This window comes from Pieris brassicae, chromosome 6 (genome assembly GCF_905147105.1).
Source record: "Pieris brassicae chromosome 6, ilPieBrab1.1, whole genome shotgun sequence".
NCBI classification, from domain to species: Eukaryota; Metazoa; Arthropoda; class Insecta; order Lepidoptera; family Pieridae; genus Pieris; species Pieris brassicae.
Genome location: NC_059670.1, coordinates 8507359 through 8535355, shown reverse-complemented (window position 1 = coordinate 8535355; position 27997 = coordinate 8507359). Strand labels below are relative to the sequence as shown.

At 32.9% G+C, this 27997-nt stretch overlaps 1 protein-coding gene across 4 annotated transcripts; it reads right to left on the bottom strand.

Annotated features, from left to right (window-relative positions):
• Window positions 1-3: 3 nt before the first annotated feature.
• LOC123710793 lies at window positions 4-27510 on the bottom strand. Of its 4 annotated transcripts, none has more exons than XM_045663006.1 (26): window positions 27330-27510; window positions 26189-27238; window positions 25966-26081; window positions 25462-25610; window positions 22532-22792; window positions 22145-22265; window positions 21308-21573; window positions 20489-20626; window positions 19925-20034; window positions 17326-17509; window positions 16340-16829; window positions 15296-15406; window positions 15179-15224; window positions 14583-14710; window positions 13839-13900; window positions 13340-13491; window positions 7436-7593; window positions 6914-6987; window positions 6617-6714; window positions 5573-5735; window positions 4966-5083; window positions 4440-4610; window positions 3028-3178; window positions 1534-1767; window positions 1078-1238; window positions 4-717 (listed from the first exon to the last, which is right to left on the bottom strand). In XM_045663006.1, exons 2-26 carry the CDS (start codon window positions 27207-27209, stop codon window positions 670-672), a joined length of 4731 nt encoding a protein of 1576 aa, XP_045518962.1. In that variant the 5' UTR covers window positions 27210-27238; window positions 27330-27510; the 3' UTR covers window positions 4-669. The 4 variants fall into 4 exon arrangements, with proteins under 4 accessions (XP_045518962.1, XP_045518960.1, XP_045518963.1 ...); XM_045663004.1 differs by having other exon boundaries at window positions 5-717; window positions 22145-22268; XM_045663007.1 differs by having other exon boundaries at window positions 5-717; window positions 17326-17500; window positions 22145-22268.
• Window positions 27511-27997: the final 487 nt, after the last annotated feature.

The following is a 27997-nucleotide window of genomic DNA, read 5'->3' as shown; positions in this document are numbered from 1 at the left end:
CAATAATCTGTTATCAATATAATACTTCTTCTAGCTATAAAGTATATGAAACTCGTTATTCTACATTTATTTTCCTAGCAAAAATTAATAGAAGAATATAGATTTTAATGGAATAAAGTGGGAATTGATTAATAGTAAACATTGACAGTGAGTTTTATCAATATAACAAAAGTATATAAAGATAGTGAATATTATTATTAGTTCTAGAATCGCTTAAATAATCACCTAATATGCAGTCAGTTTGAACAATATAATTAAACCTATGTTTGGATCCAATTTAGTAATTTCATAAAGCGATAAAATAAACACAAATTCTTGTTAAATATCAACATTTAAGCAACAATTCACAGTATTAACTATTACAAGGCAATATTCGTCTACTAACGCTAACAATGTACTTTGTGGTGATAAAAATATCATTTCATAAACTATGTAGAAAAACTCCACTAAAAATGATAGCAACATTTAATTCTACAAAATACACGTAACAATGAAAAAGCTGACCCAAGAGTTCTTAAGCGATTAACAAATTATTGTATCTATTAGTGTACTTTTCTTAAACTATTCAATTCCTATATAACTAAGTGAAACACATTCGTGTCGAATGCTCTGGCGAGTAGATTCCTACCTTGTCCAATGCAAACCTATACTAAATTCATCATTTTCGCATTATTTAGAGTCGATGGGGGCAGAGTCGACTGGAAAACACTCCGCTTTCTGTAAACAAGTTATACATATTTATATAAATAAAAGTAACCAGACACGTGAATAAAATAAACTTCTGCACCGAAAGCTCTAGACAGAGCCGTAACACATACATAAAACTTTGATTTTCTCATTTGGTGATTACGTCAACAGTAACTATTTACTTTTTTACACAAACGAAGTGAATTTTCAAGGATCCCTACAAAAAATTAATATGTTATTTTTGAGAGCTTTCTTACTTTTGCTGACAAAAGGGTGGGGGAGAAATTGCAATAATCTGCTTGCGTAATACTTGAACACAAAAGTATAAAAACCAGTTTAAGCGTAAACATATTCTTAGATCAAATAAAATTTATGACAAAATTATATTACCGTGACGTCACATACAATGCCCGCCCAGTGCATAAACGAGGGTAGGTCTCGAGCCGGGAGTTCCGCAGCTAGAGCTTTGACTCGAAGGTTTCGGTCATCTGTCAACAATACCACTTCGAAAACGCGCCTGGGACTCTTCGTGTCAGAATTTTCTTTTGTATCTGTTTTAATATAAAGTTGGTTCTCTTTTAGCACGTTTTTCAAAAGACTTTTAATTTAACAAAGACCCAAATTTAACTCATTTAATAAAACTATTTAAAAAGCACGTTTTATCGTGATGTCCTAGTTCCAAAAATATGATCTTTTTGATAAACCAAAATTCATTCTAGCATGCCAATAACATAAAACATAAAAAAATCTGGAAATAGGCTGAATTCAAAAAATAATCTAAAAGTGATTTAGACGTTACATTCTCATAAAAAAATATTTAAAAATACAAAATAAACTTTGACCTACCCTGTTCAGAAGCAAGATTTGCCTGTAGATTGATAGCTGTATCCAATACTCTGTCGTCATTGGAATGGCCGGCTTTGTGGTTCTCCGCAGTAAATGTACGCGAATTCAGCAGTGACCCACGTGCGGTAACGAGTCGTACGCCTCGCGTGCACGCACCGCCCACCCAGCTGAGTGCATTACGGGCAGCCTCACCCAAACGCGAACATTTGCAAAGCCCCTCGAGCTCAGTCATAACTTCGGAAGAAATGTTATAGTGAGACCCTACATGACCACTTAGTGAAAATGTTCTACTTTTAATAGCATAAAACTTTAGTTAAGATGTATATTAATACTACTACTAAACCGTACACTAACATCGGATTACGTGCCCCCACAAGTAGAACGTGAAATTCGTTTTAATTATTTAACACATGTCTGTGAAACAATTTTGTTTTTAATATTGACTAATCTCTTCATAAATATGTAACATATTAGAGATTTAAATTGCTTATACTTGAAGAAACAAAATTACGAAATTGTTTGGTTTTATGACAACTTAAAACCCTCGAACTCAACAAAACAAAAGCGATATTCACAAGTTTTTATACCTTAATATTATAGGTTTTTTGCATATTAAAGGGTCAATACACTACTCAGCTGAATAGGCTATTTGACAATTTGAAAAATGCAGTGTTATTGATACTAAGAGGTAACTAAAACACAGCTATAAAGCGCCAAAAATAATTAGTAAAAAACATTGGAAATAATCATTAATTTAGAAAAAAACCATCTGTATAAATAAAAATTAATTGCTATTCGTTTGTCTCGATAAAACTTTCGGAACGGAAAATTGCTGTTCCGATGATCTTGAAATATATGTGAAGATTCAGGGAAGGTTTAAACATAAATAGTAAAGAAATATACTAAAAATGACAATTTAATTCTGCTGGAAAACATTTGATCTTTTAAAATAAAAAAATTGTGCGTTTCATATCTGTAGTATGAGATCCGATTTCTTCGGTATATTTAAAAAAAAAGTTTTGACACACACATATGTCAGAATAATTAATAATAGTAATAATATATTATTAATTAGTAATAATATATTATTAATTAGTTATAATATATTATTAATTAGTAATAATATATTATTAATTAGTAATAATTAATTATTAATAGTAATTAATAATATTGAATTTCATACTTCAGTCACATGACACAAAACTATCAACGATTCCTTCGCCTAACTAACCCTAATACTGTCCTGGACTTAAATTTAATGGGAGGCTGAATTTGAGTGCAATTTAATATATCTATATATATAATTTAAGAATGATAATTAACAGGTAAAAAAATTGAGGTTTATTTACGTGTTTACAGATATGTTACGTCATAGAGTCTGGTGAGCGCTACTATGCACAGAGAAGAGTTTTGGCAGTAAATTTATAATAATTATTAAATTTCGACATTAATTGCATTTTTTCCAATGTATTTTGTTTTTTAATATTCTCTTACCAACAAGTGGAACGGCGATTTGATATGGCTGCGTAGGCGCAACAACAGCTCGTAACTGTGACAAGTGGTCGATGAAGCAATTGGTATCGGGCAGGAGCCATCGAGGACGCACTTCCACTTCGCTAACTGCAGATCCACCGCCCAACATTTCCTGCAACATCATCATCGTTATTTACACCGCTTTGTGGCGATACATTATTACTAAAAATATGTATTAGATATTTATAGAGGTATATAAGAAGTTTAAAGGCAAAATGCAGTATAGTTCGGGTATAGTTGAGTTTACAAAACAAAATTATATAATTTGTAACAGGAAAGCAAAATTACTGGACTACTTCTGCTGCGTCATTACATTCATTGTTGAACTATGACGTCTACAAAACGGACACATGACATTATTACTAGGCTACGTATATTTACAATAACAGTGGAATCAACGTAGGATTGAATAAACACTGTGACATACGTGCCGTGGAATGGCGACAATAAGGAAAAAAATAAGATTCCTTTGACTCATAGACACGCAACTATTTTTAATATCTTATAAAAACCCGTACGAAAAATCCTAATTGATATCAACGATTTTTTCTTACTTTTTTTTAAGGATTTGTAATGAGTCACAATTATTGTGATTCATAGAAATATTAATCGCTCGAAATTACCTGTTTTTTATGTAAATTCCGTTTTTTTTGTCTTTTAAATTCATATAATTACAATGAACGCTTTGAAATGACGTTCGTTTAAATTAGAGGTATGCCATAGAGTAGAACGGTACTGAATAAATTTTGTAAAATATAGAAATAGAAGGCACTAAGTGTTTTGCTGATATAAAAAAAATTAATAGCGGTATAACGTAACCTTAAGTTACATATATTTTTCAGTTAATAATTAAAAGATCAACCAAACGATCAATCGCACACTTTAAGCCAAACTGAGCCCTTTAGTTTATCACAGTCATAAATTGTAATGTATAATTCTTGATTCCGATAATGTCCAAGAGGTCGACTACACTTATAAGAACCCTTAATAAACCCAGTTAGTTTTTGTTGGCGTCGCAACCCCACTACCCCTAATTTTATATAAGTTATAAGCTAATATTTTGAACAATAAAAGCCAGTTGACACCCAGCTTCAAAACAAGAGTTTCATTAAACATATATTCGAACATCCCTACAACAACCGCTATCGAACGTAACTCAGGTGATGAAACAAAATCAAAATATTTTTATCATTTGCGAATCCTCTAAAAACTCTAAAAAAATGGTTTTAATACCGAATAAATTTTTATTTTGCTATCATAAGTGAAAGATTTCCCAATTTATTAAGAGCCGGTATTTGTATTTTTCTTAAAGGATATTCGACCTGTCTTTTATATTATATAATATATATAATAAATTCCTTATTAATACATACCTGCATACGCTGCCTTCGTTTCTCTATAGTAGCCTTTCGGGATTCTAGTTGTTCTTTCCTTCTAAGAAGCCTTCTAGTGACCTCATCAGTACCCTCCACATCTAAACCTTCGCTATGGCTGGTCGGACCGCTGGCAGTACCACTTGCGCTGTCATCTTCAGAATCCTCCGCCTGTGAAAATTTAGAGATTTATAAAAAATTTCATGTCGGCATGTGATCAGTCTTCGGTGTCAAAGCGGTAGAATTATTCAGTTAGTTGATATTTTCGTCGCAAGAAATTTAGGAATTTACTCTAGAAAATATATTGCGTATTGACGATGGTGAGTTCATAAGATATACTTCTTTTGTTTTTTTTTTTTATTATGTGAGTACATACTTGCTATTTTACATTGTATTTTTTTGTACATTTTTTAACGTGAATCGCTGTTATGACAATTTTTTTTTTGGTACTCGTGCTATTTGTGTATTGTCTGTTATCTATTAAATAAATAAACCTAGCTAAATAACGAATACAAATAAAACTTACCAAGTGTTGTAATTGAGGGTAGTTGACCTGCGTGTGTTGAACAGCACTAACATATCGGGGCTGGGATCCTGATGGGTATTCTAATTTTAAAACTGGTGGCTCTACACCCACTAGGTACCTGTAAGGTTATCGTTTACGTTAGAATAGTACACATACTTACTAGACAAGCTTATTTAAAATTGTTTTAATTGTTACACTTAAAAAGGACTAGACAGGTGTACACACAATATAAGAAGAATATTTAAATGCCACACGTATTTTTTTTTGTACGTCATAATTTTGTACTTTTCGAAGTTGAACTATTTTTTTTTTAAATCTGAAATTTAAGCAAGGACTTATATACTAAACAGTTCAGTTTCGAGTTTTTATGAATTACAATATTTGAGTCACACTCAGTAGTCTGTGCAATGTTTCTGCTGACAGACTAAAGATGAAAGTAAGAACAAAACCTACAATTGAAAATTTATTTATGTATTTAAAAGTCTTGTATTATGCTTAGGTAGGCCAAAATAATAAAAAAACTAAAATTTCATCTATTTAAAGATTAAGCCTTTTTATATATTTTTACTTTATGTAACCATTTTAAGTTAAACACCTAACAACTTACTCGGTGCCGAAAAATAGTAGTTTTCTCGTACGTAGAACGTGTTCCGCGGCGTGTGGAGATAACGCAGGGCTAGAGCGGGCCCACGCTATCGCAGGCTCCATATACATCAGCGGAGTGAAGCCAGCCAACGAAGTGTCTTCCGCTAATCGTACTACTACGTGACCTATTCATTTGTAAAATATAATTTATATAAAAACTCAGTCAGATTTCTGTTTGGTGATAAAAAAATATAATAGGCAAGTAGGTGTCTTCTGTGCGTGACTGGCACACACGGACGACTGGCATGTCAGTTTCCTCACGATGTTTCCATCAAGTCCATTGGTGCATAGTCGGGAATTGAACCTACGACCTTAGGGATGAGAGTTGCCCCCTTTTTTTGCTCGAATATTTTTGGGCGATAAGTACATATATATGATTTTACATATTCTCCCACTCACAACGCGCAATATTATAGATTATTTAGTAAAATTTTGAATTAAATTAAAACGTTATCAAATACAATATAATTATACTACGGGAATTACAGTCCCTTTTATAAAAAGTAAATCATTATAATTACACCATTTTAAATTCATGTTTTCTTCTGTCATTGTATTTACACTGTGATTATGAAACAGTGTAGTGTACTTAGTAAAAATCGACAATTAGACTTATTTGTTAATAAGGTTATTTTTTAGTAAAATAATAGATATCATACGCAATAATAAACATTATCAGGGAGAACATAACAAATGACGAAACTATTGCGTGTTTCGTTAGTGAATACGTGAAGATTTTTTGAAATGAAAAATCTTCCCAAATCCTTCTGATAAAAATATCACCGGGTTTAATTGCAACGGATGTTACCATGACTGAGTAATAATTCACAATAGGTGTCTTAACAAAAAGTAAAACATTCTACACAGCCGTATAAATGAAAAATCTCATAGCAGTCAATGGATGTGGGAAATCAGATACTTTAGGAACAAAAGAAGATCATGTTAAGAATCCCGTAACAAAACTGCAATTATACGATTTAATGAAAAAACAAGCGTTTGATCTTACCTTCCTTCATTTCGCTTTTGAGGTCTACTGATTTTTCATCGAGCGATTCCAGAATATTCATTAACTTAGCTAGCCAGTCCCATGGGTCGTTTCCGTTCCTGTATAAGACAATACTGATTAAAATAGTTGCAAAAAGCTTACTAATATTTAAACGAACAATTATTCGAGTTCGAATTTTAAATAGTTTATATGAAAAGTATATTCTAACAGTTGAAAAAAAGCAATATAATCTGTGAAATTAAAGAGTTACTGTTAAAAATTTTGATGTATCTTTAAAAATTGCTAAAACATACTCACTCTATTCCGAAATTGTGCAGGGACGGAGGTGGATTCCAAACGCTACTATGGCATAACATCCAATCGGACCACACCTGAAATACGAATTTAAATTCTCACAGTTCAACTCGAAACTTATGCGCAATATACAAGGATAATCTGACCTTGTCGATTGGACGCGTGACTTGATTCGATAAAATACATTTTTTAAATATATATACAAATTATATGGACACCAAATGTCTTTAAAAAATAAAAATGCCTACTAAACAGAATGTGTGCAAAAATCATTGCGGTTATAACATACTTGTGACGCTTTTATGCTTACTAATCACAATCAAACGACACTGTCTAGTTTAGTCTAGTTCGACTGTACATTTTAATCAGCAACCAACTGACAATCAACAGTTAAAACGATGGCGTGTTTCGTTCCACTGTGATTGGTCAAATGGAAAGGCTAGATACTGTTGGCCAACCAGAATTAAACAAAACTACCTTGTTTCAAATTTTAAACAGTCTCGAACTGAATTTCTATAATCTTACCTTGATAGCAGGTAGTAGGGACAATGCATCTGTATGTTGTTGCGAATGAGTTGGTTCAGGCAGCAAGGCGCAGCAACGCTCCAACATGGCACCAAACATTAAAAATGAAACTCCTAACGCGCAATCTAACCATGCAGTTCGTTCGGTGCTTTCATTACCTGAAACAAATTTAATTTAATTGTATAGACGAATAAAGATGGGCAAGGTCGGTAGCTAAACCAGAATTATCTACTACCCTCAGGTCTGAACACCTAAGAACAGATTTCTACAACTCCCCTGTTAAATGTCCAATTGTCAACGTCCCATGAAAGTAATTTACGTAATACGCATCACTTGTTCATAAAATAAGTTTTAGGTGTCTATAAAATAATATAAAAAATATTTTAGTTAAGAATATAACATCGAGCAAGAATAATATTTCTTGCCTTTATGCTTCTTCAGTAATAAAAGTAGATTGATACATAGAGTTAAAAATATGAATAATATTAATGCGAAATTGCGTGCCTTTAAAATATTTGATATAAATTCGACGAAGTAAAAATACAGCTATTATTGTTTTCATTAAAACATTCTTATATTTCTTCGAAACAAGTGTGAGCTAGAATGGTATGAGTTCTGAATTCCCATGCACAATCGGTTAGCAACAGCGTTCTTACAATATATAACAGGTCAACCGTAACCGATCTATATATAGCATCCACCCGAGATTCGATGACGCTACACTAATCTTACGAAAACAGACCACGTCTGAAATTTAAATATACCCTTATCAAATGTTAATGGAATTTTGAATAATTCAATTTGTGTAATTACACAAATAAATCTAATCAAGTGCATTTTACCGTTACTTACATCTACACAGAATTAATATTTATTTTATTATATATATACATTAGAAGGGCTAATGCCAATTAGTTCGTCCGCCCTACATGAAAAATAAGTATATATCGTATGGAAGAAAGAACTTAACAATACTTTTTAGATCAGAAGAAATCATTTTAGGTTTTTTCCTACTAAAAGTTCATGCTCAAACTTTGTTGTAATGTTTGTAACGTTTTTACAAAAAAAAAACTATTGAACCGATTTCAAAAATTATTTCACCATTAAGAAAGCTGCATCTTTCCTGGCTGACATAGGCTATAGTACCAAAATGCAATAATATAACATAAGGTGTGAAAAAATTATCCATAATTTTTTTTAAATTTAAAACTATTGACGATAATACCAAACAAATTTGTACAGTATCAATATCTACAAAAAGAGTGTTTAACCCATGGGCAATTGTGTGTTGGCCTATCCCGAGTCGGAAACATGAAATTGTTTTGCTGCCACAAAACAAAAGTACGTCAAATTTTGTGTATAGGAAAGTTATTTGTAGAAATCTCTTGTCTGATATTATAGAAGAAAGTTTTGCATTTTGAAATTTCTTCATTCTACTTGAAATCAAGATTTTTCTATACCTGTAGAGTATTTTTAAATTTACTAATGTCGGACATTCTACGTAAATTTTGTTACGAATTAAGAATGTATTAGATATATATTAATTGTAAAATCTGCACATTGATTAGATTATGAATGTAAATGTAAATGTGTATGTAATAATCTGAAAGGAAGTAATTAAAAACTAAAAAAATACGTAAAATAAAACTTTTATGATAACAAAAATATATCTATAGTCCGACTTAGTAGACTTTCCACTACCACCAGATCGGTATCTAGTCGAGTGAAACCGCGGGGCATTGCTAGTATGATATAATAATGAAATAAAAAGGTTAAATTGGAGTGTTTGATCAAGAATATCACGACTTCATTACAAGGAATAAAAAAAAATGGAAATGGAGTAAAACATAAGAAGAAATTAGGTAATAGCCAATAGAAGACGCTTATATCGACAAACTGTACAGATCTTCACTTAGTTATCAGATTAAAAATTTACTTTTATATGTATGGATGTCGCAAGATACATGAACTTGCAATTTACATTCAAAGCTTTATTTTCTGAAAACTTGTTCCTATAGGATAAGACCAGATATGTGATAGACAATGACCGACTATTAGTTGAAGGTTCCTGAGGACCGGTACGTTAAAAATAGATAACTAAAAATAACTCTGCACGGATTGCACCTGCAGATTCAGGTCCATTACGTTTTTATTAAGTTACACTACGTTTACCGAGTTCTAAATTCAAATATGTTTATTGGAACCACGCTCGCTGTAAATTATATGAAACATGGAAACTATATAATTCAACTGAAATTGCGTTAATGAACTGTGCATAATTGTATTACTTCCAGTCGAGAAAACATGGTATGATAATAAAAACATTTTACTTATCGCCTTATTACTATAAAGTATAATGTAACTCTTTGCCTAACTTCTAATTATTTACAGTGACAAATATAAGAAAGGGGTCTCTCTCTCTCTCTCTTCAGTCGGTAGTATGTCTGAGCGTCGAGGACAGCAAACAGGAAACATCTGGAGCGTACAATCTGTTTCCACCGGTTTCTGTCCGGTGCCTCTGTTATTAGCGTGCAGTTTTGATGACGATGAGTCTTTGTATTTCACTTGATCGGTCCAACTGTCCACCAACCACGATCAGTTTGTCCAAGTTCTCATCGCGTCTGCGCATTTGTATGGGCCCTAATATGTTATAATTCGTTGTCGGCATACGGTAGACAGATCGTTTCCGTTGTGTAAAAAAGGGATACTGATTTTGTTGTTTAAGAAATCTTTGGAACCATAGAATATAACCGTCTAATAGAAAATGTGTCAATAGTGACACATTTGAGTTTTATATTAAGTTAATTAACACACAAAGTAGCCCAAACAGCAGGTATCACCATTATTGAAGCTATTGATGTTTAATAAAAAAATCAATAATTATGATGTAATAAATCTTTTATAGTAAGTATTGCGTTTACTTATGTCATGAGTCATGCGAACCGCTTAGTTTGTTGAACTTACACCAACGAAAGCATGCATAACACGGCCTGTGAATACACTGGGCGCCGTTCGCAGTGCATCAACCTTTAATAACATATAATTAGAAAACCAACAAGTACGGGAAGTCGATGTACAAGTAATTTTTTAACCCTTTTAAATTTTTATAGGTCCAATTATAGCTTTGCAATCTTAATACCCAATTTGGTGCAACAAATATTAATGGATCGCAACAGAATTCGAAGCAATTTATTTAAATAAAATAATTACGTTAAAATTTAGATGTGCTTTTTGTATGTGATATCAAAGTATTAGCATGCAACACGCAACATGATAAAGCGATTCTGGCAGACAGAAATTAGTATTAAAAATCGTCTGCTAATTCTCTTTAATAATTTGGAGATCTTTTTGGCAAGTAGTAGGTACGTGAAGCTTATTAATAAATTAGTAGGTATAATTTGCGTCCTATGATATTTCTTTGATGAATAGTGTTCGCATTATATATACATGAATACCAGTACTCTGAGGTATGAGAAGTAGATATTCTTGAAGTAAAGAACAGTTCTGAACCACCCTTCGAACCGTATTTATTATATATAAACGGAACGTAAATCATTTCTAAATTTTTTTTAAAGTATAATTAAAAGCTAAAAAATAGCTATCCTACCTCAAAACAGACGTTAACTAATGGGACATTAAAAGCTGTTGCAATTTACATTGAGATAATTTAATTGTCAGAGAGTTGCACAAAACTGAAATTATTTTAATAAATATATTAAAAACCCTAGCATTGTATTGTAATGTGTGCACTCTTTCTACCTTTTGTTTACGGTTTTTATACGAAACTTTTTCTAAGCTTCAGTAATGATTTGTTTTCGTCACGCTTGGCTTGTTAAGGAAAGTGGCAAAAAATATATTTCCACGCACACTCGTCCATAACCACAAGGTGTAGCGAAAGATATTAGATGTTTTAATTAAAATAAAAGGAATGAAGCAAAATATCAGGTGTTTTTATATAAAAATGTAGACAGCGAATCTTATATTGATATTAAATCTGTTAATACAAGTTTCGCAATATCAGATAGGCCTTAAAAATTAAATTTAACTACTTTTTATTAAATTTAATTATGCAATATTTTTAGTTGAAATATGTATTTGCTATTTTCCTTAAAACAGGTTACAAAATAAGATTTGCCAAAACATGTCATGCAGTTAATTATTCAATTAGATATATATATTTATATGTAATAATTTCACGTTTTAAGTTAAAAATCACAAAGCAATAGAAAAAAAACATACCTTTTTACAAGAATGCTCACATTATAAACAATTTAAGTTTACCGATTTTACGGATCACCGAATCAACCGCTAAAAAAGCATTTTTTTATTAACGTGTGGTTGTTTTACAGCTCGCAAGGCGTTTATAATTTTAAAACTAATATCTTCCAATAAGTGCAGAAAGAAGTATACAAGGAATAAAGGTATGACTGACTCATGAAAAAACTGTTTTGAATTCCGAGACAAGGATAATTAAGTACTTAAGTGAAAATATATATACTTAATTAAAAATAATAGGAAAACAGTCTTATGTACGCCAATGTTAATAATAAAAAAAAGAAATAATGTATTGCCATCAAATGTTGGTATAAACACCTCTGTAATAATAAATTCATAGTGGAGAGGTAAAATTTTAGGAAGATAATTTTATCAGGAATTTTATCCTTATAAAAATAGAAATATGCCGAGAAATATTTTTTTATAAATATTAGGCACTAATTTTACGTATTTATATTAAGCGTTGGGCGCACTATGCCAGCTGCAGGAAGCCAACACAAATCAATTAACGAAATATTTTAAAATATACCAAGTTCATATTTATACAATTGAGACAGTTCACAAACTTTTTCTTAGAAAACCGATCAATTACCCTACAACTCCGACACTTCATTTACCTGGTATATAGTATTTAACTTTTAAATCATACAGAACACCTTGCAAGATTTTCCTTTCTGTGTATTCTAGAGTAACTAGAAATATATATTTTATGCCTACGGCTCATTTATCCACTACTTTTAATGTTCCTGTAAATAGGCTCGCTTATGCAATTTAATCATAAATACTGAAGACAACATCGATATTTTTAGTCTATATTCCTATATCGTACAGTCGTTTATTCTGAATTGATTTTAAAAGTAAACCAATATAGCGTACTGTTAAACCAGAGACAAGGTGAAGATATGGAAGTGATGTGCAAATATAAATCTGAGAATGAATGATATGTTGAGTTGTGATGGTCTTGTATTACAGTTTTAAAATATAATTTAGGCTTATCGTTAATTTATAAATGACTATTGTTTTATAAACAAAAAGTTACACATAAGATTTACCTAATGATATTATTACTAATTACTAAACAATCATATAAGAAGATTTCAATAAATTTTATGAACTTTCACAGATCACAAACTATTTCACTCTATAACTCCTTGATTACATACAATGTTTCAACGGTATATATAATCTTGAAATGTCAGACTGGCATTTTATTGTGAATCTGTATCATACATGGTCCTAGTGACGATTTTTTTGGATTAACGTAATGTTCCTTTTTATTAAATCTATTAGATTAATATAGCATCCATGTTCCTAAACCATAGTACGTATGAAAAAGTGGATTGGGAAAAAATCGTGATTATCGTTCAAGCTACAATTTGTTTACACTTTTCTGAAGAAATAGACTAAAGGACTTGAGCTGTAAGATCTATTTTTTTTTAAATATTATTAGTCTAGCCTTCCTTCAAGAAAAGAGCGGACCCATTTCTTAAATGGCCGGCGACGCATTCGCGAGCCTACTAACATTGAGAGTTTCCATGGGCGGTATCACTTAACATCAGACGAGGCCAAAGAACGGGCCGGAACCCGTTAATTTGAGCCCTGTACTGTATAAAAAAAAGTATTACTCACCCTTGTTTTTAGAGACGTTAGTCTCAACAGCAAACATATTAAGAGCTGTCAACTGAAGAAGACGCGCGGCTGGCGACGGTAATGGCTGCCGGTGGAGAAGGGCCCGAAATTGTCCCAACATTTGCGACGCACTTTCGTAAAAAGTTTCCATTCTAATAGATTTCAAAAGATTAATAAATATATCTCATACATATAAACATCTATTTTTATCTATATTGAGTATATGTAAAAAGGTGTTTAATATTTTAAAATGTGATTACATATTATATATTTTAATTAATTATCAGTAAATGTGTTTCTTATTTAATTAACTTAGATTATTTATTGTATTTTTTATATTCATCATATATATTTCATAAATAATATTATTGTTGGCCATATAGTTTAAGACGGCTATTTTTAAAACTTCATACAAATTTCTCGAAGAGTGATTCCGCTTCTTGAATACATAAAAAAATACAATTTAATCGTTTTACAATTCGATATTAACAGGACTCACCCAATCTTTGTAATTAACTTCCCGTGGACATGCAAATACGCGGTAATGAAATTCTTATTCAACTGAAACAAAAATATCTAGTAAACACTAAGCCTCGCTAGAATATCACTTGCACTCAATCTAAAAGACTCCCGATGGGGAGTTTGGTCTTCCCTGGGAACAATTAAAGATACGACCTTTAATTGATTAAAGAATGAGGATTATAGTTCTCCTTCAAAGGCCAGGAACGCATCCACTAAAATGGGTGTTCATGGGCTGCGATTACTGTTCCTTTTGGGCGACCCGTAAAAGGTCGTTTGTCCCCAATCTCATAAAAATCTAGTGTTAAGACCAGTTAAACCATACACATTATTTTAATACAGAAGGAAAACAAGTTTTTGTGTATCTATTTGTTGAGACACACTTGACACGCTTGACTTGAAAAAAATCACTTTTGTTTTTGGTGTTTATTTGGTGGTGAACGGTTATCAACCACTTTAGTCATGTGTTACTAAGTTGTTTGGGGTCAAATCCTAAGGCAACGATAACTTCTTCAACAGGACTAACACAGTATATGAAGGTTCAATACACCTGTATCAGTGGAAAAAAATCCGGACACAAAAAATATGCCCCTTGCGTTCACTACACGACATCATACAGCACTGTTTATATGTTCTCCAACCAACGTATACGGATCGTAGATATTTCTATAGATTTCTTAATATTTAGTGTTATCTAAATATTAGTTTAATCATAAAATAATACCTCGACTGGCGTCATATCGTCATAGTCGTGCATAGAGGTGCTATACGACGTCGGCGCACGCGCAGTTCCAGGTCTGATCCATACTTCTCGTCTCGTACCGGAACTACTCTCACCTCCACTTTCGTTACCTATACACGGCAAATGATTTATACTAATTATAATCGGCCTTACTATAAAACCTGGACTGACCGTTACGATTACCATAGTTTCAAGCAAGGTACTTTAACCACGCTTCGTAATAAGCCGGTATTTATATTAATTAGTACCATAAACATCAAACCAAGACTGAATCTGACGCAATGGGAACATTGAAAAATACATTACAATTAACGACAGCGCAAAAGTAAAGATATCTCTGTATTTGTTTTATCTATAATAATTTGTTTTTTTTATCTTTAGTTCATATATTGATATGTGAGAGGCCGATGCATAGAATAGAACTAGAAAGACTTGTCCGGTCGCCCTTCTCTATCTCTTTTTTAGAAAGACTTCGTAGGAATTACAATGTTACGGTATGTTAACGGGATATAAGGATTAAAAAACGTATGATATATAATATTTAAACATGTATTAGCTTCATTAAATAGAGTACTAACCTTTGCATTCGAACTGAGCACGTCTCTTTCGTTCTGCAGCTTCGTACTGAACAGAAATAAAAATATAAGGTATACTCATAAAATAGTAAAATACATAGTACATAAATAAATTATTACCTTCTTTCTATTTTCCTCAAACAGGGAAAGCAAACTTTCGCGAGCTGATTGAAAAGGATTCGAAGACATTAAACTCCTCATGTAGTAGTAAACTGCGTCGAGCTTTCGTCTCTGCAAATATAAAGATGAGGATAAAATAATAAATTTATAAAAATAAATATAATTGCATATTTTAATTACAGTACTCATCTGTCTCCTTTCATCATAGAGTTAACACAATTTGACAGAAAGTGACGAGATAGTAATGCAATTAGATTGATTTAGGTTTTATTAATAAGCGTAAGTTTCTATCAGATATTGAAAAATTGATAACATTCGTTTTGTTAAATGACAGTTCTAGTTTGTCAGCCATAAGCTCCGGGTTCGATGCTCGGGTTGAAATTGCTTCGATTTGGAGCAATTGAAGAAAGCCAGTCTATGCAGTAAATTCAAAATGAAACAAGTAACTTCCCCATATCCCAGTGGTGGGTTATGTTATATCCGAACATTTCGGTCAATTTCTAAATTACGATATTATTTTTTGAAAATACATGATTGTCTGAAAACCTGCAACGCAATTCTACGTCTGGCGCAGTTTAAGTATTACGTAAGCAGGTTTTCTGCACTTTATCCCTCCCCTTTCCTCTTGTCAGCACAAGAAAGCAAAGCTTTCGAAAATATTAGTACATAAACGTATTCATTTTTCGGTAATAGTAGGGACCCTCGAAAATGCATTTCTTTTCATGCATAGGCAATGTATGGGTGATATGTGTAAAAAACTAAATAATTACTGTTGACGTATTCACCAAATAAGAAAATCAAAGATCACCCTCCCCCTATAGTGCTTACGTAATACTTGAACGGCCCCTCTGTTTCATTCATTAATTTTCTTGAAAGGTAAGCTCTTTCTATGTTTTCCTAATACTACCTAGGACTCCTGTATGTGTAATATGTTAAAATTAAAGATGCCGCAAGGGTATAAATTGAATAGAACCTTTATGTATAACTGGATTGTTTGTGTAATGTCTTTCTAACAAAATATAAGAATACATATAATACACTTACAGCATATATAGCCAATATTGCCAGCTGGTTGTAGGGCCTCCCGTTCTTTGGATTCACTTGCTGAGCCTTTGTATACCATATCTTACTCTTCGAATAGTTATTCGTTTCGTTCACTTGTTCCTTATATCTCGCCAAATCACCCAAAAACACGTACAATTTTTGGACTGAGACCATCGCTAACCCAACGTAGCCTAACCCTTTGGGAGGCAGAGCATTATTGTCATTTAAATAATCTTCAGTATTAAATTTATACGTCTTTTCTAATAATTGAATGAGATTCTCAAAAAAGGTGTTGCCCTCGTCGATAATAACGTTTATTAGTTTCACTATTTCCACCTTTTCCTCTGGTGTTGCCTGACTTATACTCTTTCTTAGAGTCTCAATGAAGTGGTAGTAAAGAATTTTCCAAAATTGCTGTTCTATGTTATCCGCTTGGCAGAATTTTAGATCAGACATGAGCAGCCTCTGGAGAGCACTTTGCAAGAACATTCTGGAAAATACATTTGAAATTGTCAAAAATAGTTTAAATGACTCTTACGCAGGTATCACAGATCTAAAAGAAAATATATTTTTTTAAGTATTGCCCTCAAATTATTTACAAAAAAGAATGGTTAAGCCTGTGAAATATTAATTTTTTCCACACTAATGTAAATGCGTGATCCTATTTCAAATGCCTGTTGCTGTCCAAGGTTTGGTTTTTTAAAGTATCTATTTTGTTAATATTCTAATTAATTGCTTTAAGATGTGATGAGGAGCATGCTGTAAAGGCTAGATTAGTAACAACATTTTGTAAAATATAAAAAACTTGGCGATTTAAAAGTGACGGAGAATTAATTGACAGTTCTTCTCTTCCATTCTTCATCCTCGATTTATGAACTGGCAGTAAATTTAAATTTCTCATTTACTGTATAGACAAACTTTTATTTAAGCTAAAAACATATTTTTTTTATAAACATTTCTTTGACACAATTCCTATCAAATATTACCTAGTTTCAGTAACATCCGGCCAATTAGTGGCAAGGGCGTGCGCGCCGCGTACAGTATGCATCTTCAGTATCGCATCGGCGCGGTCCACTTTCTGCAACACGGCGACATGTCTCGCAGCTCTAGCAGCTTCGCCCTCGTAAGTCGCACCGCTTCGAGTCCCACTCTCCCTTACACCTGACAAATCTATGCACTCGGTTTACAGAATTTGTCGGATATCTACGTGAATCTAAAGCTACGGTTAATGAGCCAAGAAAAGTATAACGAGCAGCCAGTCGCCGCTTTTAAACTATAAAGCGCAAAGTAACTAAAGTAGTGATACTAGCTATTTTGCTCAAATAGACCAAGACATAAGAGCGACGCCTTAGGCAACAAAAATAATGTAATACAAATACAGTCAAAACCGTTTACGAGGACATCGTTTACAACAACATATCGGTTCTATTGACTAAAATCAAAGGTCCCGGCATGTATGTATTAGTATCGGTTTTTACGACCAAATACGTGGGTAACACTGAAAATAGCATTGGTATGAGTCAAGTTAAAAAAATATTACACGAACATTTAGGCGTCAGAAAGCTTTGTGCCAGATGCATTCCCCATACTTTAACCGACGACCAGAAAAACCTTCGCAGGGGCTGGTGTCGGCAAATGTTAGATAAGTTCAACTGCGGTGACTCAAATGCTGTATTTGACATCATCACTGAAAGCTGGATATATTGCTACCGAAACCAAAAGGTAATCATCTCAGTGGGTGCTTCCTTTCGAGGATCGGCCAAATAAGGTAAAGAAAGGAAGAAGTCAAGGAAAAAAGATGATTGCCTGATTCTTTGGTCAGAAAGGTCATTTCGCGACAGTTGTGCTAGAAGATGGAAGGACAGATACTGCAGACTAGTCAATCGCTGTTTGCCTGTTTTGTCTTGAAAAACTTGGACAGCAGCGCCCTCGACGCATCATCCTCCTTCACCACGACAACGCTTCAGTGCACTCCGTAACGGACTGTTGAATATTGAGTCATCCGCTATACAGTCCTCTTCTGGCGCTCTGCGACTTTCCTTTATTCCCAAGAACTAAAGATAAACTTCGAGGTATTCGGTTTACGAGCCCTGAAGATGCGTTGATAGCGTACGAAAATGCCATAGAAGAGACCCCTAAGGAAGAATGGGCCCACTGCTTTTCTCAGTGGTTCCATCGAATACAACGATGTGTAGTGAGGAACGCAGATTACTTCGAAAAACAATAAAAGTAGCGGCAACTTTCTACATTAAGCCGTTTTTCATTTTCTACACATTTTCAGTCTCACCTAGGTATAAGTAGTTCCTTCGATGTCGTTATAACAGATTTTGACTGTAGAAACTTCTTGGTTTAAAAATGTTATATTTTAATAAGATCAAAAACAATATATAGCCTTTTTAAAGCAGTTAAAATCCGAGCTGTGTAAAAAAAGTTTATAGCAGTTTAAAAAAGTCCTAACAAGAAAAATCCGTAATGTGACCTTAACATATGTTTACACTACTGTACAATAACTACAAGTTGCCTTTTAATAATAATAATAATTCAGCATATGAAATAAAAAGTCTAAGTAACAGTCTGACGCAAAATTGTATCGGAAGTTAGGGTGGTGCAATGTCAAGACTTAGCGCGAACTGTGGCTACCTCTATATCACAATCCTTAACAAGCGCTACGACGCATAACTGAAATACGGTAATCACACATAGCGCTAAGACTCGACTCTTAATATCCCTTAGTTACAAGTAAGAATACGCGGGGATCCATGCAAAAACACATGAAGACTTAACTAGGCTATACTCTAAACTTTATTTTTACATTTGAAGAATCGGACGACCTTAAAATTTGCGTCAAAATATGTACATAAAATAGCGAGCTACCTCATCATATCATTGTCTACCCACTACTACCATAGTATATGGTCATGCAAAACTACTAATTACTAAAGTCGACGCATATTAAACTGAGTCTTCGGGCAATAAATGCCACTGACAGTAGGAATGTGTACGCAATACAACCCGTTATTATATACTTGCCGCACGCGGGGTCAATGCGTCATCGTGACCACAGGGCCACATTACGATCTATACAGTTTCTCTATGATTACATCGAAAAAACATTTTATCATACAAATTAGAAAAATTATATACTTAGATCGCGATAAAAATGATTTCTATTAATACTTAACATAATTAAGCATCGATCGTACCTATGCCGTTATCAATATGCACCTCTACAATTCTTACGCACATCACTATACCTCTCCATAAGACCTGTAAGTGCGAGCGAGACAGACAGATAAATATGATTTATGACCCGAAGCCTCAGTTCATAATGCGTCGGCTATAAGTCGATTTAAAATACAAATAAACCTCTAATAAAATATATCTTCCTCTTGTACTCATCTAAATTAGGCTGTTGGTTATACTTATAGTCAGAATATATATTTGTTTTTTACAATTAATTAATAGAATAAATACTTTTTGTATTTTTTTTTATATGCAATGAACCAAATCCACTTTCATTGTGCTTTGCAACAACAGATGAAAACTTTTATTTGCTTGCGAAAATAAAATAAAAATATGTCTTACCTCTTTCCATTCTACTGTCGGGTTTAGCAGAACTCGTTTGGACAATAATAGGCTTGGATGGATTGTGGTGATCATATAGAGTTTTCTGGATATCGTTTGGTGCTGCCCGCCTACGAATTATACATAACTCAACGAGGGAAAGCTGATGTTCAACAAGACCTACACTCTACACCCATTCTTTATATGTACTATGAAATTCTAGTAAACGTATAATAATACGATACGATACGTAATTCTACTATTGCTATGTGTGGAAAGAGAAGAGGCATAGCGGTTTTCACATATTCGCAATTATATACATTTTAATAAAATACATAAATACGGCATACTATAATCAGCACGCCTCGATAATCTGGAAACGTTTTTGGCTCTCCGGATTAAAGACTACTGCACTTCCCATTCAAATATATTAAGTGTAGATAATACTGTCTAACTATAATGCCGTAACAGTGTCGTCAACACAAGGTAATATAGCACCGCAGCGAAAGCAATCAAATCCAATAACGGTTCTCTTTCCGTCGGACTCTATATAGCTGACTTTGAAAATAAATTCAAAAAAATTACATTTGATCTTTGTGCAGCTGGGTCGAAGATGCCTGAGGTAGTACCAGAACTCCCGGTTGTGAAGTAGACGCCTCGTTCAAAGTTTTATCCGAAAGGACGCTGTTGAGTCTGTTACGCTGATGAGAATTTTCGGACACGCTGAAAGTAGACGCGAGGATTATCAATATTGAATGTATTAAACTTAATAGATATTTAAACTTAAGATAATATGTAATTTCATATCCAAAACTTTGGGTTGAAGTACTAAAACATCAAAATTTATGGTCATGTTGCAGTAAAGTAGTTAAATCAGAGTTAATTGAATCTCTAGACAGTTAATTAAAAATCGATATTCAATCAATTCGCTAAAGTTCCGTCAGACAAGTGAGTGAACGAAACGTTTAACGAGTTTCCTAAACGTTCCTAGGCAACAAGACTAACCTAACCATTTACAATAAAGCAAAACACGGAATTTCCAAGCTCTTCTTCACGATCACACCGAAATAACAATAACAAATGAAATAATCATAGCGGAGTCTTGTTTTACATTGTTAATCAACACGCTGGCGAAAGCCGTCCTGGCTGGCGAAAGGCCTGGCGAAAGGTCAGACAGATAGTTTTCGACGCTGCTTTATTTAAATCAAAACGCTAGCGACTTGATTGAATATCGACATTTAATTAACTGTCTAGAAATTCAATTAACACTCTGATTTAACTACTTTATTGCGACAGACATATTACAATTCTTGATTTGTACTTTATAAACACCATGACACCTAAGCCTACTCGTTTTGTTTAAAGTCTTTATTCGTTCATCTTAGTATTTCATATCCAGTATACCGGTCAGATGCCTGATGTTTCTTCGCTTCTAGTATTTCCTCTCGCCAGTTGACATTAGTTGGAGCTGGTACGGCCCCAGGCGGGTGTGGGGACGGCTGTACATTCTCCGTATTACGTCCACGTTTATTACGACCAGCTCGTTTTCGTGATTTTCGACCGCCCCCCGTATTAGATTCAACATTTTCGCTCGGCTCGGCATTTGGCATTGGAGATTGGCGTCTTCTTTCTACGCTTGATGGACGGTTATTCCAGCCTTCGTTCCGCTTCTATAATTATTTTAAAATCACGTGAAGTAGGAATAAAAATTTCTAGTTTTATTTATTTTAGAGAAGAGTAAGTAGAAAGTATCTTTTAACACTAAATAAAAATATATGAATTCTTAACAAATATAAACGCGAAAGTTTAACATTATTCGTAGAAATCAACGTTTTGAATGCTTTCAAGGAATTTGGTCAGAAAGCAACAGCCATCATTTTACTTGACATCTGGATGATTTGTTCCAAGTGTAATAAAATATTTTCATATTAACGCCATTTACGCGTACGCTGACTCCGCTCGAACTTTGTTTCGAATTAATATTATTATTATTTTACTTAGCCCACCATGTTAGTAGCTACATACCAACATATGGAACATTCGTTGCCTTGAAGTTGAGTTTACAATTTTGGAATAAAGTTAAAGAAAATCTCGAATTGGTTCAGCCCCCTTCGTTATTTAGCAACTTATTTTGCGATGTTTTATTTTTATATATTAAAAAAAATGTACAATGTTATCTATCAAAATAAGTTAAACACAATAATAATAAAGTATATTTTATACACATTTAACGAAACACACCTGGTTAGAAGACCAATTTCCAGATCTCGGAGCCATAGTAGGAACTCTAAAACCGTCATTGTCTCTTGGACTCATAGCTCGATTCACTGATGTATCCCTGCTGTTACATTGTGACACAATCCTTCTGAAATAATTATACTCATGTATGGGGGCACAAACATCATAAAGTATTTTTGGGAAAACCAGGCTTTAAACGAAAAAAAATTGTTCCAAACAAATCTCAATTTAAAATTTTGTAAAAAATATTTAGCTAACGTTTCGACCAATTCATTTATACATTAAAATTTTGAAAATATATATTTCATTAACTATTACTGCAGGATATAGCCAATGAAACATTGTTTGTACTCAGAAGCCACAAAATGTCTGATCATATGTGTCTCTTACCGTTCTGTACTATGTTCCCGGCTGTATGAACGTAGTGACCTCCATCTATCCAAATCATCTCGGCTATTGCCAATGTTTGAGGATCTATTGCTCCGATGACTGTCTCTCCTTTCGCGGTGTTTCGGTCCAGGCATATGATCATATTGTATACTAGCATTACTGTCTTTGCGAGTGTACTCAATATCATTTTGTATGCTTACAATACTATCTTTCCTGTTGCGATCTTTCTTTTCTGAATTTCTTTGACCCCTGCTACCACTTCTAAAAGGAAAATTTAAGAAGTTTTAAATTTTTATGTTCATAACATAATAACAAATAATAGGTATTTTTCTCGTTATAATAAGCTAAAGCTAAAACATTCATCTAGTAATATAACTTTTAGACAATTAAAGTTGTATTGTCATCTATTTATAAAATTCTACATAACATTCTTAATTTATAGCCTTATATCAGAAATGCAAAATATAAACATTATAGCTTTTCTTAATCTACGATAACCGATTCTGTGCGCCTACGGGCAAAGGCCTCTCCCATTGTCCTCCACTTTTCGTTATTGTACCAATGTCGTCCAGGTCTGTCCAGCCATTTCCATGATCTCATTGGCCCAGCTTTAAAATTGCCTACCTGTGTTTCTTTTATGGCCTCTTGGATGCCATAGTGTTATAATTTTGCTCCATTTACCTGCTCCTGTTATGGTATGTCCAGTCCATTTCCATATTAGTTCTTTTGTTTTATATGTAACGTCAGCAAACCCAGTTTTATCTATAAATTCTTGTTACTTATTTTGTCAATTCTTCCTTTCTTTAATACTTCATTCGATAGTTCTCTGGGTTACACTTAATCTTTCACTTGGCTTTGGTAAGTGTCCATGTTTGACAGCCGTATGTGAGAATTTGTGGGATGCATGTGTTGAAAAGTTTTCTCTTGATGACTATTTTTCATAACTTCTATCTATTTCTTTTGTTGTTGAATCATGGTTGAATATGAGTTGAATTAATTATAGATACTCTGATAAAATTTTCGAATGATCTGGCACGATTGGTACGTATATAGATGAACTTATTTTTATTGGGTTGGGGTTGGGAAATGTTACTTTTGTTTGATTTCGGTTATTTGTTGTTTATTTTAGTTTGTATTTTCCGGTTGCCGATGTTTAATTGATAAACACGTCTCTCTGTTACAGTGTGGAATGTGGTTCTTATTTTTTTTCAATTGAACAACCTTACTGAATTTCGACACTGATGTAGTATTCCTCTCATTCTTACTTGTGTCTTCAACGGTGTCAGCAGGTGGGTTAGATGGTGCCCGTTTTGTTTTTAAATTTCTTTGTCCTTAACTATTAGTTTGTCATATCTGATGTAGGCCAGTTTTCCATTATAGATTTCTTCTTTAACTTCTTTTAATTAATCCTCTGTTGCATATATATTCTTCTGTACATTTTTCTGTCAATCAGAAGTTCCACTTTCCACAAGATAATGTTAAAGTTATTAGTATTGATTTCCCTTTTGTCAAACAATATTAAATTTTTCTATAATAAGCTCAAACAGTTCAGTGCTATTGTTCTCCGATTCATGTATTCCGTGAATAATATTATTAATTTTTCTTTGTTTTTCTAAGAACTCGCCTTTGGTTTTAATGTGTGAGATGAGATGAATGAAAAGAAGAAATTTCTTTTAAAGCGGATATACTCTTCGAACAGAGGTGACAGACAATGACAGAGGAGGATCTTCTATGAGTGGCTTTAATTTTTCGTTTATAGTTTCAGGTATATTTTAGTAACTTTTTGTGTTATTATCGCCGTTTGAAGTTCCTATTTCATCTTTCCCACAGAATTGTGTTTGTCCTTCAAAAGTTGTAATTAGATATGAAATGAATTTATGTAATTTAATCAATTTTTTAACCATTCAAGCAATTCTTTCCATAAAACTGAGTAGTTTTCTTGTGCCGACAACACCAGAATTTACGTTATGACGGGTAGATCGATTTCTATATCGTTTTTGGGTTTGATGTCTATATTTTCTTTAGGTTCGATGATGTATGTACCTTTAAAAAGTTCTATTGTTCACAGCACATAATTCTTTTGCTTTTCCTATAACTGTTTTATGTATTTAATTATATGTAGTCAAAGTACGAAGTTGTTGCTAATTTTATAATAGGCCGACGATGGAAATGTTACAGATGTTGATGGATTACAGAACGCGGTTCATCTGCAACTCCACGGTACTTTATGACGACGAGTACGAATTACTTGGAAAATTCATTTCTTTTATGACGTTAACAAAGAGTCACGAATGCAATATTAACTCGCCGCAAGTCACTTACACACTTTTTACATCACAACGTCTAAATACAAAGTCATGGTTTTTTTATCATCAACAGAATTATCCAATCTTTGTTCTAAGTCACTTGCAAATGCTAGATTTGTTCAGGCACTTTAAGTTGTTTTGGTCGAAAAGTCACGGTTACAAAGACACAAATTAAAATGTAAAATTTTCTATTGTTTACACTTTAAATGAGACAGATGCGTTTTCCTGTGGTATATGTTCTCCTTGTTCAGCTCAATGTTGTATGTGTATTTTCTTTTTTTTTAATTGGTTATTTTATGTGGACTCGATATTCAACTTGCGCCTACCCGCACGAATGCCTAAGCAAGAAATTTGTTGCTTTTATATATTAATGATTAAATCATTTCTAAAATTTAAAATTTTGTATATATCTAATTTTTCAGTTTAGATATGAAAATAAATTTATATATTTGATGTCCAAATAAACATTGTAATACTCCAAATACTAGTAGTCATATGAATTACACAAACGATATATATTTTAAATTGTAAGGAATTAGAGCTCTCTTAGCAATAAAAAAAGCTTATAATATGTAGCTTATAATTAAGTAATGTATAATTCAAAAATATTAGGAGACTTTTTACCTCCTGTCTCTATGACGTGATTTCTTTTTTGCATCCTTTACTTCTACTGCTCTTACATCTTGCATAGGCTTTACACTTAAAGAAAAACTAGTTGTTGTTTCTGAGATCTCATCCAGTTTAATGTTTTTCTCCACTTCTTCAGTCCAGTCCTGCAATTTTTTACATAACAATCAACTTAAAACTACTTCAAAATTGTGTTTTAATTGTTTTTCACTTAGACAAACTTAGAAGTAGCAGCTGTCAATCCTGAGGAGGTGCATTTGAATGTCTGGATGTGCTTGTATTGTACAACTGTAAAAAGGATTTCTATTCAAACAATGAATGTATGAGAACAACACCCATAGAATGCTGCTCAAGTTTTCCTTACAAAAATTATATAATTATATACTGTCACAATTTTAATATGATAATTTTTTATATTTACATATTATCCATTAGACCAAAACAAATAGGGCAAGAGTTCAGTACCATACCACACATTAAAATATTTGAGAAATGTCTTACCAAATTTATCATATCAGAAAGACTAGTGAAGGTATCTTTTGATTGTTCACTTGTACTTTTACTATCATCTTGTTTTTCTTCATCTTTTGCACAGTTTGCAACACCATTATTCATCTCTGAAAAACAGCATATAATGGTATTGATGTGATAATTATAACAATTATTATTTATAAATCTACTACAACTAGAAATTACTGTTTTTGGTACATAACAATAAACTTACCAGTTTCAACATTCCTGTCATTTTCAACATCACTGAAACCACTTTGTTTATTTGTATTTTTAATATCTAGATCATTGGCATCATATAAGTTTGAATATGAACTGCTGGGTGTAGATCTGTTAGAATTTTGAAGATCATAATTCTTTAAGTATGAAGTAATATATTTATCCCTATCAAAATGTTCATTATCCCTCAATCGACCTCTTCCACGAGATGGTAATGTTTGTGACCAATTTGAATTAAGAGGCTGACCAGGACCTAATCGTGAAATATTATTTTGACCTTTATTACATTGATCTATATTCTCAGTACTGTGATAACCAGATTGTTCCAAATATTTTTTTCTGAATCTTGGTGGTATATTATCTAGGTTAACTATTTGTTTATGTCTGGGTTCAGAAGTAAACCCAGCAGAATTCCTACGACCTGAAGGAGGTTTACCACCAGAATGTGACTTGTATCGTCCTGCCCAATTTTCCATACTTCTACTGTCACGGTTACGCTCTAGGGAATTCATTCCATGAACACTTCTGGCTGGTGATGTTGTCCTTGACCCTGAATCTTGTTTATACTGTCTATTGAAATTAATATCACTATTAACACCATCCTTTGTTTTGCCTTCCTTTCTTGAACCACTTCTATAAAATGACCCTGTGTTACTACCACTATAGTTATCACGCCTGTTTGACTGTCTACTATTAAAATGACTAGAATCACCACTTCCAGATGTTTTTACCCTTCTATCATCCTCGAAATGCGAATCTCCTGATCTGGGTTGGTAAATTTGCTGTTCGGGATTCCGAAAACGATTATTCACCATGGGTTCTTTTAACGAATCAGTGTCGCCATTTACAGAATTAACAGAGCCGTAATGACTACGAGTTTTCGGAGAATCATCCACTTCATATGAATCCATTTTAGCATCTAAACCATATCTAGACCTTCTAAGTGGCCCACTACCTGGTCTATAAAGTTTTTGTTGTGGTTTGTTTTTTCTATTATCTTTACTTTCATCATCCATAATATAGATCACTTAAGTAAGTAGTATTTCTAAAATAATAAAAACAAATTTTAAGTTTTAACTTAACATCAATGGAAACATCAAGGTAATAACAAAAGCGTAGTACATTTTTTAACTTACTACTGACATCGTAAAGGTTATGTTGTAATTATTAACCAAAACTTTCTGAGCGAACGGTAAAAGTAAACTCTATCAAATAAAGATGATAATGTTAATATTCTTGTGTTGTAAATAAAAAAAAACAGTTTATAACCACGAAATGAAGATAATCAAATGCTTTAACAAACGATTTAAATTCAATGTTTTTAGATAATTTTTTGACAATTACCTTCCTAACTCCATAGACAAGTCGCAGAGTATAAATTTTAAACATTATATTAGTGTTGAGCAGGTGCTAAGCGAAGTTACCAGCCCGAAAGAGTTTCACAAAAAACAATCACGTCTTATTAATATTGAATCATTAAGAAAGATAGAAAAAGAAAGCAAAGAATTTAAATGCTTTAATAGATATAATATCACTAACCAAATATATATTCTTAATAGCGTAATTTTTATACATTGATAGTATTATCTATGTTATCTAGGATTCATTTACAGTGTAGGTGATTAGTACGTGTCGTCATGAAACAATAATTTGTTCTGAAAAGAACAGTTAATTGCGTTACCGTTAGACCACGATGTCGAACTGTTCTGAGAAGAACACGTTCGTACCCTTCGACGGTTGCGCGCAACAAAAAGGACAACTTTTTGCCGCGCCTCGATTTTATTGTCTACGCACCCTTCGCATC